At 42.5% G+C, this 14,881-nt stretch overlaps 1 protein-coding gene across 11 annotated transcripts in view; it reads right to left on the minus strand.

Moving 5' to 3' along the window:
• PDE1C (phosphodiesterase 1C) overlaps positions 1-14,881 on the minus strand; it is a 689,353-nt gene that overhangs the window by 439,502 nt on the left and 234,970 nt on the right. For all 11 annotated transcript variants that reach the window (XM_078342145.1, XM_078342151.1, XM_078342149.1 and 8 more), the window contains exon 3: positions 11,543-11,714. In XM_078342145.1, the coding sequence (XP_078198271.1) occupies positions 11,543-11,714 (172 nt within the window). The remainder of the gene's footprint in view (positions 1-11,542; positions 11,715-14,881) is intronic.

A 14,881-nucleotide genomic window follows, 5' to 3' on the forward strand; every position in this document is an offset into this window, starting at 1 on the left:
GTCTGTTTTCCAGGCACTGAAGCCTTTTTCCTTCTTTATTTTTCTCACTTCTTTTCACAAATTTCAGGTTTTGAAAACAGACTTTTCATGCCACATGTTTAGTAAGTTTTCAGAGCTCACAGTGTCTGCACCTGGAGTGACAAAACCCATATTTTATCCTATTTAACTTTATATGCGTAGGCTCAAGGGCGTGCAAGGGTTCCAGCATGGGCTGAGCGTGAATCCCAAATCAACATGTACTGAGCTTGTGCTGGGTGCTGGACACTGTGCTTGGCTCTTTCACGTGTGTTATCTCCTTTACATCCTCCCAAAACCCTGGGAAGGGGGTCTCTTTATTCTCATTTCAAATATTTTAAAACAGGCCAGAATAGGTGTATTAGTTTGTTCTCACACCGCTGTAAAGATATACCTGAAACTGGGTAACTTATAAAGGAAAGAGGTTTAATTGACTCAATATTCCACCTGGCTGGGGAGGCCTCAGGAAACTTACAATCATGGTGGGAGGCGAAGGGGAAGCAAGGACCTTCTTCATATAGCAGCAGGAAAGAGAAGAGGAAGCAGGAGAAATGCCAGCAGCTTATAAAACTGTCAGATCTTGTGAGAACTCACTATCACAGAAACAGCATGGGGGAATCGCCCCCATAATCCAACCCCCTCCCATCAGACTCCTCCCTTGACATATGGGATTACAATTCAAGATGACATTTGCGTGGGGACACAGACCCAAACCATATCAATAGTAAGTGACCTGCTCAAATTAACATAGCAAAATACTCTCAAGTTCAAAGGGATCCTAAATCTCACCTAGTGCAGTGGTTCTCTAGGTTGATCCTGGACCATCAGCATCAGTATCACCTGAAGCTTGTTAGAGATGAACACCCTTGGGCCCCACCTAGACCTGGGATGAGCCCAACAGTCTGTTTTAACAATCCCCCAGGTGATTGTGAAGCACACTCAAGTTTGAACCATCAGACCATTCTTCAAGTCCAACCTTAGTATGACAGTTAAGATAACAGAGATTTTGCCACCAAAAAGGGGGGGCATTATATGAAGTGGTGGATGTGTTACTTAACTTGATTTAATCATTTTGCCACACAGACATACAACAAAATATCGTATTGTTTTACATCATAAATTGTATACAAATTTTACTTGTCAATTATGCCATTATAAAGCTAGGGAGGTGGTGGGGATTGAAAACAGAGGTTTGAAGAGATGAAGCAATCTGCCAGGGGTAGTGCAGTTGGGACCGAAGCCCGAAGCCCAGAACAGCCATTATCAGAAGCCAGACTCTCCCACCTGGATAGCTTAGAATGTCCCTTTCTTGGAGAGTAAAGACTAACGCCCTTAATACAACTGAGCACTAAACTGTGTTGCTTTCCAGCGATATTGGCTGGGATCTGAACCTGGGCAGCCACGAGGAAACCTCCCCCTCAAGCTCTGGAACCTTCTTCCCAATACTCTGCTAAACTGTCTGCTCCAATACACAGAGCATTTGCCTCATCAGCGCTGCCCAGCCATGTGGGGACCAAGAGGGAAGACTGTCAGGGACCTCAAGTATCCACATACAACCCTTGGGGAAGAAAGCTGGTGCCTTTCATTGTCCAAAATCTTTATTTCTAAGTCAGTGTGTCAGATTCTCACTTTCAGCTCTACCCTCTGGCATTATTAGTAAATGACATGAACCCGGTGACAACTCAGATTGTTTATAGGCCACACGTAGGGATCGCAGCCTGATTGGAAGAGAAGGCCCAGGAACATGTCTTGAAGCTGCATTTGAATCACAAGCATGCTTTGTACGTGAGTGTACAGATGATACACTTATTTGTGGTGGGGTGACAAAGACAGACCTAAACTCTGCCCAAGCTTTGGAGACCAGCAATCTACAAGCAATTTTTTATAGGCTTTACCTCTCTGGGCCAGTTTCTTCATCTCTAAAATGGACAGAATCCTTGAGTCTTTTGGGTCAAACCTGACAAATAAGAACAGTTATTGCTGATGTAACAGAACCTGGGGGAGACTGAAACATAAAAATGTTCGAAATTTTTTTGAAAAATACCCATGATTGATAAATTTATGAACACTTCGTATCTTTGGAAACAGAAAGTAGAATTTAGCTTTAGAGTAGACTGTCCCTTTGCTGTGAAAAGAGCTGCTTAAATGAAAATACTAAATGCAAATATTAAACAAGTATACACATTTTGTCCTGGAAGTAGCTTGCGTATATTTGACTCTACCTTGCAGAGAGCTAGAAAAGGTTTCTGGGAAAAGTGGAGTTAAGTATCCTACCCCTTCCTTTTGAGAATCAACATTATTAGAATATGCCTGAGAAAAATTGTGGCTGTGATGAGGCCAGGTGTCAGGAAAAGACAGCAAAAGTCAAGGAGAGGAGACATCACAAGAAGAGGTCATCTGGGTTGGTGAAAGAGATGCCTAATTTCACTGAGGTCAGCAAGTCCACACTCATATGAGACCTCATTTCCCTTGCAAAGGGCAAAAGGCAGAATAAGTGATGATGCCTGAACCACTGCCAATAAGGCTGAGGGTCCTTGGAAATAGTGAGAGACAAGAACACCGAGAAGAGACTGGACCTCCTGATAATTCGGCACACTGGCCTTACTGACATCGTCTTTTGTGTCTTGTTTGGTAAGAGCTGATGCATATTTCATGGCTCTATATCCCAAATGCCCTCCAAGTATGACCAAGGAGAAAGAGAGGAAGTGATCAGAGCTATCACTTACCCTTATTGTGGTGCCACTCAATTGTAATGACCCTACGAAGGAGCTGTAAGATAACCGAGATTCTGCTCTGATGTACTTATTGATAAATAAACTCTTCCCATACCTGAGCACTTGTAGGAATTTATGTACAGCAAATCTCACAACTGATCATGGTGAACATGAACTGTGGTGACAGCTAAGGACAATTGCATAAGAGGGTATCTGCCATCTAACATTGCCACCAAAATCAATCATCCTCTTTGAAAGAAAGGACAGTTACAGAATAGTGCACAGTTGTATTAAGGGTACCAATAAAAAAATCAATAAATGCCAATAGAGTTCTTGTCTCAATTGCTAACAGGTTGGCATAACCTGCATGCACCTGCTGTCTTCTTCCTACAGCACCAAGTGTTACAAGGAAACAAAAATAAGTCCAGACATTCAATTTACAACTTAATCTCTCTCAGGAACCAAGACATTGCTACGTGATACAACTAACAGGTTAAATGATGCTCATGGGCATCAATACATCCTCTTTATTAAAGAGCATCAAGAGGGCCAGGCGCAGTGGCTCACGCCTGTAATCCCAGCACTTTGGGAGGCCGAGGTGGGTGGATCATGAGTCAAGATATCGAGACCATCCTGGTCAACATGGTGAATCCCTGTCTCTACTAAAAATACAAAAAATTAGCTGGGCATGGTGGCGCGTGCCTGTAATCCCAGCTACTCGGGAGGCTGAGGCAGGAGAATTGCCTGAACCCAGGAGGCGGAGGTTGCGGTGAGCCGAGATTGTGCCATTGCACTCCAGTCTGGGTAACACCAGTGAAACTCTGTCTCAAAAAAAGATGATGGTAACGGAGTTGGGTGAGCAAATAAGACGTTCTTTTCATAAGAGTAACTCTTTGCCTGTTTATTGAGGAAGATGAGAAACCTGCTTTGGGGTGGAAGGAGTAGTTATAAGAAGACTTAGGGGAAGGGATTGACTCCATAGAGATGTCCAACGTGAGGATGTGTAGACAGAGGAAGTTATTCACGGTCTCCATTCTCACCACAGTCACTTGCTGAGAATTGCAGGTTCATAAGATGTACTTCTCTCTAAGTGAGTGGATTTTATTCTATTCTAAACCTTATGATGCAATAGCCAAGCCCTTAGTAGAAATAAAAACAGCGCTTCTTTCCACTGAGCAGGCTAAGCAGAGAGCAGACACCAACAGCATGGTTGAGGTTTGCTGAGTGGAGGAATCCGGGCTTGGGGTAGCAGAGCCCAGTGGGGTGGGGGTATGCTGGTGGTGCAGCAGTGGTCTTGTCAGCATCCAGGTCAGCTCTGTGGAACCCTCAGAACCTGGGAGACTGGGCAGTCTTCTTCCTGGTGTGTCTAGGGCTGGTGGTCTAAGATTAAAATCTGGGCAGGGAGGACTCAAGATGGCGCTGTGAGAACAACCCAGGATTGGAGCTCTCGTTGAATCCGCAAAGAGGTGAGTCGGAGCTGCATTTCCAGACTGATCTTTGTTGCCCACAGAACGGGGAAACTCCCAAGTATAAGAAAGACACGAGACACCAGGCAGTAGGTCTGCCTGGTGAAGCCGGCAGCCGGGGCGGCGGTGGCCGGCCCTACCCAGCAATCCCCACAGGGCGCACTTGTCCGGGTGCCCTGTTGAACCAGCAACCTGAGACTTGAGAGGGCTGGACTTGAGACTGAACGAGACTTGGACAGTAGGCCAGACCAGGGTATTGTAGGGACAGAACGTTTGGGATACCCAGTGGGACGAACAAAACCGCGATTTCAAACTATCCTGAGCAGACGGTCCAAGACGTTCTGTGGGGGAGGGGCATCCACCACTACCGAGGCAACCCGCCCCAACTGAGATACACGCCCACTGCTGACGCAGCCTTCCGTTGCTGAGGCAACACGCTACAACAAAGAGATTCCGCCGCAGGGCGTGGCGGAGACCACAGCAGAGCCTGCAGGAACAAGGTGAATCACACAACAGCAGGCCGGAGCCTCGGAAGCCAAATAGTGGCTAGTCTGCCTTCTAGCTGGGCAGGACACCTCAACGGACATCGAAAAATAAAGCCTGAACCCCCCAACACAGAGCATTTGAGAAAAAAAGGGTTTTTTTTAATGAGCTCTGTTGCAGCAGAATCAAACATAGCAGCCTAACAGCCCTGAATGAACAACAGAGCTCACAGCTCAGCAATTGAGCTCCTAAAAAGTACAGACTATCTCCTCAAGCAGCTCCCTGACCCCTCTATATCCAAAAGACTGACATTTGGCAGGCATCATCCTGGGACAAACAGAGCAGAAAGAGAAATGGGTAGCATCCCTCACTGTGCCACAGCTGCTAGAGGTGCACCCCAGACAAGCAGGGCCTGGAGTGGACCTCAGCAGTCGTACAGCGAAGGGGCTAGGCTGGTAGAAGGAAAACCAAGTAACAGAAATACTTCATCATCAACAATCTGGGTGTCCACTCAGAGACCCAATCGAAAAGTCAGCAACTACGCAGACGACAAGCGGATAAACCCACAAAGATGAGAAGAAACCAGCGAAAAAAGGAGGAAAACACCCGAAACCAGAACACCTCACCTCCTAGAAAGGACCAAAACTACTCACCAGCAAGGGAGCAAAGATGGACGGAGAATGACTGTGACGAAATGATGGAATTAGACTTCAGAAGGTGGATAATGAGAAACTTTTGTGAGCTAAAAGAACATGTATTAAATCAACGCAAAGAAATTAAGGAACTTAAAAAAGATATGAGGAAATGATAACAAGAATGGATAACTTAGAGAGGAATATGAATGAATTAAAGGAGCTGAAAAACACAATACGAGAACTTCGCGAAGCATGCACAAGTTTCAATAGCCGAATTGACCAAGCAGAAGAAAGAATATCTGAAGTCGAAGACCAACTCAATGAAATTAAACGAGAAACCAAGATTAGAAAAAAAAGCACAAAAAGGAATGAACAAAGTCTCCAAGAAATGTGGGACTATGTGAAAAGACCTAACCTACGTTTGATAGGTGTACCAGAAGGGGACGAAGAGAATGAATCCAAGCTGGAAAATACTCTTCAGGACATTATCCAGAAAAACTTCCCCCACCTAGCAAGACAGGCCAACACTCAAATGCAGGAAATACAGAGAACACCACAAAGATATTCTGCAAGAAGAGCAACCCCAAGGCACATAATCGTCAGATTCAACAAGGTTGAAATAAAGGAGAAAATACTAAGGGCAGCCAGAGAGAAAGGTCGAGTTACCCACAAAGGGAAGCCCATCAGACTCACAGCAGATCTCTCGGCAGAAACACTACAAGCCAGAAGAGAGTGGGGGCCAATATTCAACATTCTTAAAGAAAAGAACTTTCAACCCAGAATTTCATATCCAGCCAAAGTGAGCTTCAGAAGTGAAGGAAAAATAAAATCCTTTGCGAACAAGCAAGTACTCAGAGATTTTGTCACCACCAGGCCTGCTTTACAAGAGCTCCTAAAAGAGGCACTACACATAGAAAGGAACAACCAGTACCAGCAATTCCAAAATCACACTAAAACTTAAAGAGCATCAACATAATGAAGAATCTACAACAACCAACAGGCAAAACAGCCACTTAGCATCAAAATGGCAGTATCAAATTCACACATAACAATATTAACCCTAAATGTAAATGGACTAAATGCACCAATCAAAAGACACAGACTGGCAAATTGGATAAAAATCCAAAACCCATCAGTGTGCTGTATCCAGGAAACCCATCTCACATGCAAGGATACAGAAAGGCTCAAAATAAAGGGATGGAGGAAGATTTACCAAGCAAATGGAGAGCAAAAAAAAGCAGGAGTTGCAATTCTCATCTCTGATAAAATAGACTTTAAAGCAACAAAGATCAAAAGAGACAAAGAAGGCCATTACATACTGGTAAAAGGATCGATAAAACAAGAAGAGCTAACGATCCTAAACATATATGGACCCAATGCAGGAGCACCCAGATACATAAGGCAAGTTCTTAATGACTTACAAAGAGACTTAGACTCCCACACAATAATAGTGGGAGACTTTAACACTCCACTGTCAATATTAGGCAGATCAACCAGACAGAAAATCAACAAGGATATCCAGGACTTGAACTCAGACCTGGAGCAAGCAAACCTGATAGACATTTACAGAACTCTCCACCCCAAATCCACAGAATATACATTCTTCTCAGCACCACATCACACCTACTCAAAAATTGACCACATAATTGGAAGTAAAGCACTGCTCAACAAATGCAAAACAACTGAAATCATAACAAACAGCCTCTCAGACCATAGTGCAATCAAGTTAGAACTCAGAATACAGAAACCAACCCAGAACCGCACAGCTTCATGGAAACTGAACAACTGGCTCTTGAATGTTGACTGGGTAAACAACGAAATGAAGTCAGAAATAAAGAAGTTCTTCGAAACCAATGAGAACGAAGACACAACGTGCCAGAACCTCTGGGACACATTTAAAGCAGTCTCTAGAGGAAAGTATATAGCAATAAGTGCCCATATGAGGAGAATGGAGAGATCCAAAATTGACACCCTATCGTCAAAATTGAAAGAGCTAGAGGAGCAAGATCAAAAAAACTCAAAACTCAGCAGAATACAAGAAATAACTAAGATCAGAGCTGAACTGAAGGAGATTGAGACACAAAAAACCCTTTAAAAAATCAATAAATCCAAGAGCTGGTTTTTTGAAAAGATCAACAAAATAGACAGACCACTAGCCAGATTGATTAAAAAGAAAAGAGAGAACAACCAAATAGATGCAATAAAAAATGATAAAGGGGAAATCACCACAGATTCCACAGAAATTCAAACCATCATCAGAGAATATTACAAACAACTCTATGCACATAAACTAGTAAACCTGGAAGAAATGGATAAATTCCTGGACTCCTGTGTCCTCCCAAGCCTAAACCAGGAGGAAGCTGAAACTATGAATAGACCAATAACAAGGTCAGAAGTCGAGGCAGCAATTAAGAGCCTACAACACAAAAAAAGGCCAGGTCCAGACGGGTTCACAGCCGAATTCTACCAGACACACAAAGAGGAGCTGGTACCATTCCTTCTAAAACTATTTCAAACAATCCAAAAAGAGGGAATACTTCCCAAATCATTTTACGAGACCAACATCATCCTGATACCAAAACCCGGCAGAGACCCAACAAGAAAAGAAAACTTCAGGCCAATATCCATGATGAACATCGATGCAAAAATCTTCAATAAAATATTGGCAAGCCGAATGCAACAGCAAATCAAAAAACTTATTCACCATGATCAAGTAGGATTCATCCCGGGGATGCAAGGCTGGTTCAACATACGCAAGTCTATAAACGTAATTCACCACATAAACAGAACCAAAAACAAAAACCACATGATTATCTCAATTGACGCAGAGAAGGCATTTGACAAAATTCAACAGCCCTTTATGCTAAAACCCTCAATAAACTCGGTATCGATGGAACGTATCTCAAAGTAATAAAAGCTACTTATGACAAACCAACAGCCAATATCATACTGAATGGGCAAAAACTGGAAGCATTCCCTTTGAAATCTGGCACTAGACAAGGATGCCCTCTTTCACCACTCCTATTCAATATAGTTCCGGAAGTTCTAGCCAGAGCAATCAGGCAAGAAAAAGAAATAAAGGGTATTCAAATAGGAAAGGTGGAAGCCAAATTGTCTCTATTTGCAGACGACATGATAGTACACCTAGAAGACCCCATCGCCTCAGCCCAAAAACTCCTGAAACTGATAAGCAACTTCAGCAAAGTCTCAGGATATAAAATCAATGTGCAAAAATCACAAGCATTCGTCTACACCAATAACAGACTTGAAAGCCAAATCAAGAACGAACTGCCATTCACAATTGCTACAAAAAGAATAAAATACCTTGGAATACAACTCACAAGGAACGTAAGGGACCTTTTCAAGGAGAACGACAAACCACTGCTCAATGAAATCAGAGAGGACACAAACAGATGGAGAAACATTCCATGTTCATGGTTAGGAAGAATAAATATCGTGAAAATGGCTATACTGCCCAAAGTAATTTACAGAATCAACGCTATCCCCATCAAGCTACCATTGACTTTCTTCACAGAACTGGAAAAAACCACCATGAACTTCATATGGAACCAAAAGAGAGCCCGCATAGCCAAGTCAATTCTAAACAAAAAGAACACAGCAGGGGGCATCACACTACCGGATTTCAAACTATACTACAAGGCTACAGTAATCAAAACAGCATGGTACTGGTACCAAAACAGAGATATAGACCAATGGAACAAAACAGAGGCACCAGAGGCAACACAACATATCTACAACTATACAATCTTTGATAAACCTGACAAAAACAAGCAAGGGGGAAAGGATTCCCTCTTTAACAAATGGTGTTGGGAAAACTGGCTAGCCATGTGCAGAAAGCAGAAACTGGACCCCTTCCTGACACCTTACACTAAAATTAACTCCAGATGGATTAAAGACTTAAACATAAGACCTGGCACCATAAAAACCCTAGAAGGAAATCTAGGCAAAACTATCCAGGACATAGGAGTAGGCAAGGACTTTATGAACAAAACACCAAAAGCATTGGCAACAAAAGCCAAAATAGACAAATGGGACCTAATCAAACTCCACAGTTTCTGCACGGTAAAAGAAACAGTCACTAGAGTGGATCGGCAACCAACAGAATGGGAAAACATTTTTGCAGTTTACCCATCTGACAAAGGGCTGATATCCAGAATTTACAAAGAACTCAAACGGATTTACAGAAAAAAACAAACAAGCCCATTCAAAAGTGGGCAAAGGATATGAACAGACACTTTACGAAAGAAGACATATATGAGGCCAACAATCATATGAAAAAATGCTCATCGTCACTGGTCATCAGAGAGATGCAAATCAAAACCACATTGAGATACCATCTCACGCCAGTTAGAATGGCGATCATTAAAAAATCTGGAGACAACAGATGCTGGAGAGGATGTGGAGAAATAGGAACACTTTTACACTGTTGGTGGGAGTGTAAATTAGTTCAACCATTGTGGAAGACAGTGTGGCGATTCCTCAAGGCCTTAGAAATAGAAATTCCATTTGACCCAGCAATCCCATTACTGGGTATATATCCAAAAGACTATAAATCGTTCTACTATAAGGACACATGTACACGAATGTTCATTGCAGCACTGTTTACAATAGCAAAGACCTGGAATCAACCAAAATGCCCACTGATAATAGACTGGATTGGAAAAATGTGGCACATATACACCATGGAATATTATGCAGCAATCAGAAATGATGAGTTCGTGTCGTTTGTAGGGACATGGATGAATCTGGAGAACGTCATCCTCAGCAAACTGACACAAGAACAGAAAATGAAACACCGCATATTCTCACTCATAGGTGGGTGATGAAAAATGAGAACACATGGACACAGAAAGGGGAGTACTAAACACTGGGGTCTATTGGGGGGAAAAGGGGAGGGCCAGTGGGAGGGGGAGGTGGGGAGGGATAGCCTGGGGAGAAATGCCAAATGTGGGTGAAGGGGAGAAGGAAAGAAAAGCACACTGCCATGTGTGTTCCTACGCAACTGTCTTACATGCTCTGCTCATGTACCCCAAAACCTAAAATCCAATAAAAAATTTAAAAAAATTTAAAAAAATAAAATAAAATAAAATCTAGGCAGCTCAAAAAAAAAAAAAAAAAGAAATAAAAACAGCATGTGCCTGCAATTCTTGTCTCACCAATGCACTTGTCACACTGTATAAAGAAACCCAAATCCCTATTTATCACTTCTTTTAGAACTCATCTATAATTCAGTCAACACTAAGAAACTTCACAGATTAATGGCTCTCACTGAGCAATTACACATATCACCTGGATGCAAAAGAGAGTACATTTTTCAAATGTATTTCATGGAACTCCAGTAGCTGTCTGAATTGTTTATGGGGAGAGAAAAACGGGGATTATATGTTCTTCTAACCATGTGGAGAGTATGAAAGACTACTGTGGAAAGAAAAGTAAGATAAGTAAAAGTGACATAACAGGAGGAATGGAGAGGCAGCAGGCAAGCTGGAAAAATGATTGTCTTAATTACTGATACCAGTAGTCCTATAAATACCCTGTCCAAATGTGAGTCTGAAAGGCCCATGGCGGGGGTGGGAATCACCTTTTCATACCACATTCGTACCCAGATTGATTTTTCTTTAATATGGGTGAGAAAGGGACTGAGTTATAAGGAGCACAATATCAAAAGAAAGTAAAAGACCTTGCAGGAAGATGCAAGGCTAAACGATGAACGAGAACAAAGTAAACAGCCACCTGGGAAACAACACGAGGAAATTCTCACTTCATTTCCGTCAGGAGCAGCTCTTACATGTTTTACAGCTGGAAACCTTCCCCCAGCAAGAGACTCTGAAGACACAGGGCTGAATTAATTCTCAACACGTGCTTTTTCTCTACACCCTTATCTGGATGCATCATCCTCCTTTGAAGCAAAAGACTCATTAATCCAACTCAAATTGCCAACATCAGTAAATCGTTTGCCTCAGCACTTAAATGCCAATACCAATTAAATACCAACAGTAACTTAACTACTGGTAAGATCTTCACTACGTTCAGAAAATCCAGCCAGAAGTCCAGCTAGCATCGATTCCAACCCTCCTCCATCAATTCTACTTTACTCAGCTCAGAGACATGAAGTCATTTGCTGGCCACCCTGACTCTGCGTCTATCTGCATCGAAACAGCTCCACAGGCGAATGAGAAGGAGCACATCGAGTTGCAATCCACCAAACCTGAAGGATGTCTTCACCAAGACTTCCGGGCTATCCAGCTGCGGCAATTCATCCGCTAGGATTTCCTCTGGGGGTCGAGGGTCGTGGACAATTGCTGGCCGTGGCTTCTCCTTGACATTCCCTGTGAGCCCGTCGATTAGGGAGTTCCACAGACAGTTCTGTGACTTAGAGCCTGAGGCATGAGGAAAAGAGAGATGCAGGTGAATTATCCACCAGTTGACGCCATGTCCTGCCTTCCCCAACTCAGGATCTTCCAAAGCAGAGTAGGGAATTTTATATAATTCTCACCATCTCCAACATTAGAGAGTTGTAACCAGGAATTTTTACGTTTTTATGCCAAACAGACCCACTCTGAGTCTTCTGACTCGAAGCTAAGTATTGCGGATACATCCTCTCTCATTGCAGTGGCAACCAGCCCAAACTCCTGACACAGCCACAGGCTGACACCAAACATTTAGATGTTTAGTCAGCAATTGGAAATACATAAAGCACTACTATTTTAGGGAACAGTGAGGGTGTCCAAACACAAGTCTCCCCTGTAAACTCAGCTTGCCCGAAGCCCAAGACTGCATTCCATGGAGACACCCATACCAAGGAGGACATCAACTGTAAGAGCTAGAACTCACCATCAACAGGTTGATTCTTCTGCAATATCAAAACCCAGGAAAATTATATGCATGTAAAACTTTAAACATATGAGATAAATGTTAATGGTGGGCATTTATCTCATGTTAAATAAGTGGAAGAGGCGTCTACAAGAGGAGAGCCCAATCTGCCGTTGATCAAGGTCAAACTCAACAGAGAAGTTGTGGTGATGGTGTGTGCCCTTGATATGTCATGAAAATGTCACTTTTGCTCTGTGGTCTCTGTGTATTAGGCATGTTTCTAGATTCCATAAACTTCATCCTATAATATCTGCCTTATATGCATGGACCTAACACAGCTAGTTCTGGACAGCCCGATAATATGCTGGAGTCAACTGACGTTGGCCTTCTGCTTCCCTTGTCGTCCCACTCTCCCTCAGCCTCCAACTCCCCAGGAGAAGTCCTTCCAGGGGTGTGTTTTTCAAATACAAACCAGCCAATCCAGAGTCTACACCCCAACTAGCCCTTATAGGACTTTCACACCCCTGGCCACTCTCCACTGGACCTAATCACCCCAGGGCCTGGTACCAGGCAACTAGATATTAGGGAGCCCCTAGGCTGCAGCCAAGTCATTCAAACTAGCCAGTCCCAAGCCTTCTTACCCTGCCTTGCCTGTTCCTTCTTGCAGAAATCACAACAAAGATTCCTCCCCACAACATCCCACCCCACCTCCTGATTGACACCAGTGCTTCCCCAGATGGCCCCAAAACATGACCTGGAATCCCTCTCTTGAGATCTGTAGGTAAACAAATTCTCTTTACAATGGCATTTGTCTCCCTATCTGTTGACCTTACCATACCCAAACAGTAATAAAACCTATTAAAGACCAGTCTGAAACACCCAGTCTAGTCATGGAGAAAACATTAGATAAGCCACTGGAAACTCTTGCCGCAGAACAGCTAACTGGTACTCTTGACAGCAGGCAAGGGTACCAAATATGGTTGAACCTCCATATCCATGGATTCCATGGATTAAAACAACTAAAGAAGAAAAATGTTCAGAAAAAAAAAACATCTGTAAGAGAACTTGCACAGCCTTTTTCTGATCATTATTCCCTAAATACTGTATAAGAACTATTTACTTAGTATTTACATTGTGTTCGGTATTACACGTTATCTAGAAGTAAGTTAAAGTATAGGGGAGGATGTACATCAGTTATATGTCAATATTCCATCACTTTATATCAGGCACTTGAACCCCTGTGCATTTTGGTACCTGACAGAACCAAACCCCCTTGGAAACAGAGGAACTAGTGTATAAGGAAAGTGTGAGAAACTGTCACAGCCAAAAGGAGCCTAAAGACATGATGACTAAATGTCATGTGGTATTCTAGACAGGGCTCTGGAACCAAAAAAGGACATCTGGCTAAAAACTAAAGGAATCTGAACACTGCGTGGATGTCAGCTGCTCAGAATGTACAGGTATCCGTTCATTAACTGTTACAAATGTGCCTTGCTAATGTCAGAGGTTAATAACAGGAAAGTGGGTGTCAGGTATATGAGATCTCTTTATATTATCTCTGCAAATTTTCTGTAAATCTAAAACTGTTCTGAAATAAAAATTCATAAGAATAAAAGTAAATAAATAAAAATCATAAATAATAAACTAAATAAATAACTTATTTTAAAAGTCTATGAGCAAAAAAATTTTAAGTCGAGTCTACAGATATTACCATCACCATTAACCAATCACCATTGGCTTGTGCTTGTTATGTCTACCCACATGACAGAAAGACACGATCAGGTCAAGTGAACAGGCAACCTACAGAATGGGAGAACGTTTTTGCAATCTACCCATCTGACCAAGGTCTAATGTCCAGAATTTACAAGGAAGTTAAACCAATTTATAAGAGAAAAACAACCTCATCAAAAAGTGGGCAAATGATATGAACAGACGCTTTTAAAAAGAAGACATTTACACGGCCAACAAACATAAGAAACAAAGCTCTACACCACTGATCATTAGAGAAATGCAAACAAAACCACAATGAGATACCACCTCATGCCAGTCAGAAGGCAATTATTACAAAACCAAGAAGCAATAGATGCTGGTGAGGCTATGGAGAAATAGGAGCTCTCTTACACTGTTGGTGTGAGTGTAAATTAGTTCAACCATTGTGGAAGACAGTGTGGCAATCCTCAAGGATCTAGAACCAGAAATACCATTTAACTCAGCAATCCCATTACTGGGCGTATACCCAAAGGAATAAAAATATTTCTTCTATAAAGACACATGCACACATATGTTTATTGCAGCACTGTTTACAATAGCAAAGACAGGGAGCCAACCCAAATACCCACCAATGATAGACTGGATAAAGGAAATGTGGTACATATACACCATGGAATACTATGCAGCCATAAAAAGGAATGAGATCATGTCCTTTGCAGGGACATGGATGAAGCTGGAAGCCCTCGTCCTCAGCAAACTAACACAGGAACAGAAGACCAAACACCGATGTTCTTACTCATAAGTGGGAGTTAAACAATGAGAACACAGGGAGGGGAATGACACACACCAGGCCCTGTTGAGGGGTGGGGGTTTAGGGGTGGGAACTTAGAGGATGGGTCAACAGGTGCAGCAAACCACCACGGCACACATATACCTATGTAAGAAACCTGCACATTCTGCACATATATAGCAGAACTTAAAGTAAAATAAAAATAGAATAAAATAACAATAAATAAAAATTTTT

The sequence above is a fragment of the Callithrix jacchus genome, chromosome 11, assembly GCF_049354715.1.
Source record: "Callithrix jacchus isolate 240 chromosome 11, calJac240_pri, whole genome shotgun sequence".
NCBI classification, from domain to species: domain Eukaryota; kingdom Metazoa; phylum Chordata; class Mammalia; order Primates; family Cebidae; genus Callithrix; species Callithrix jacchus.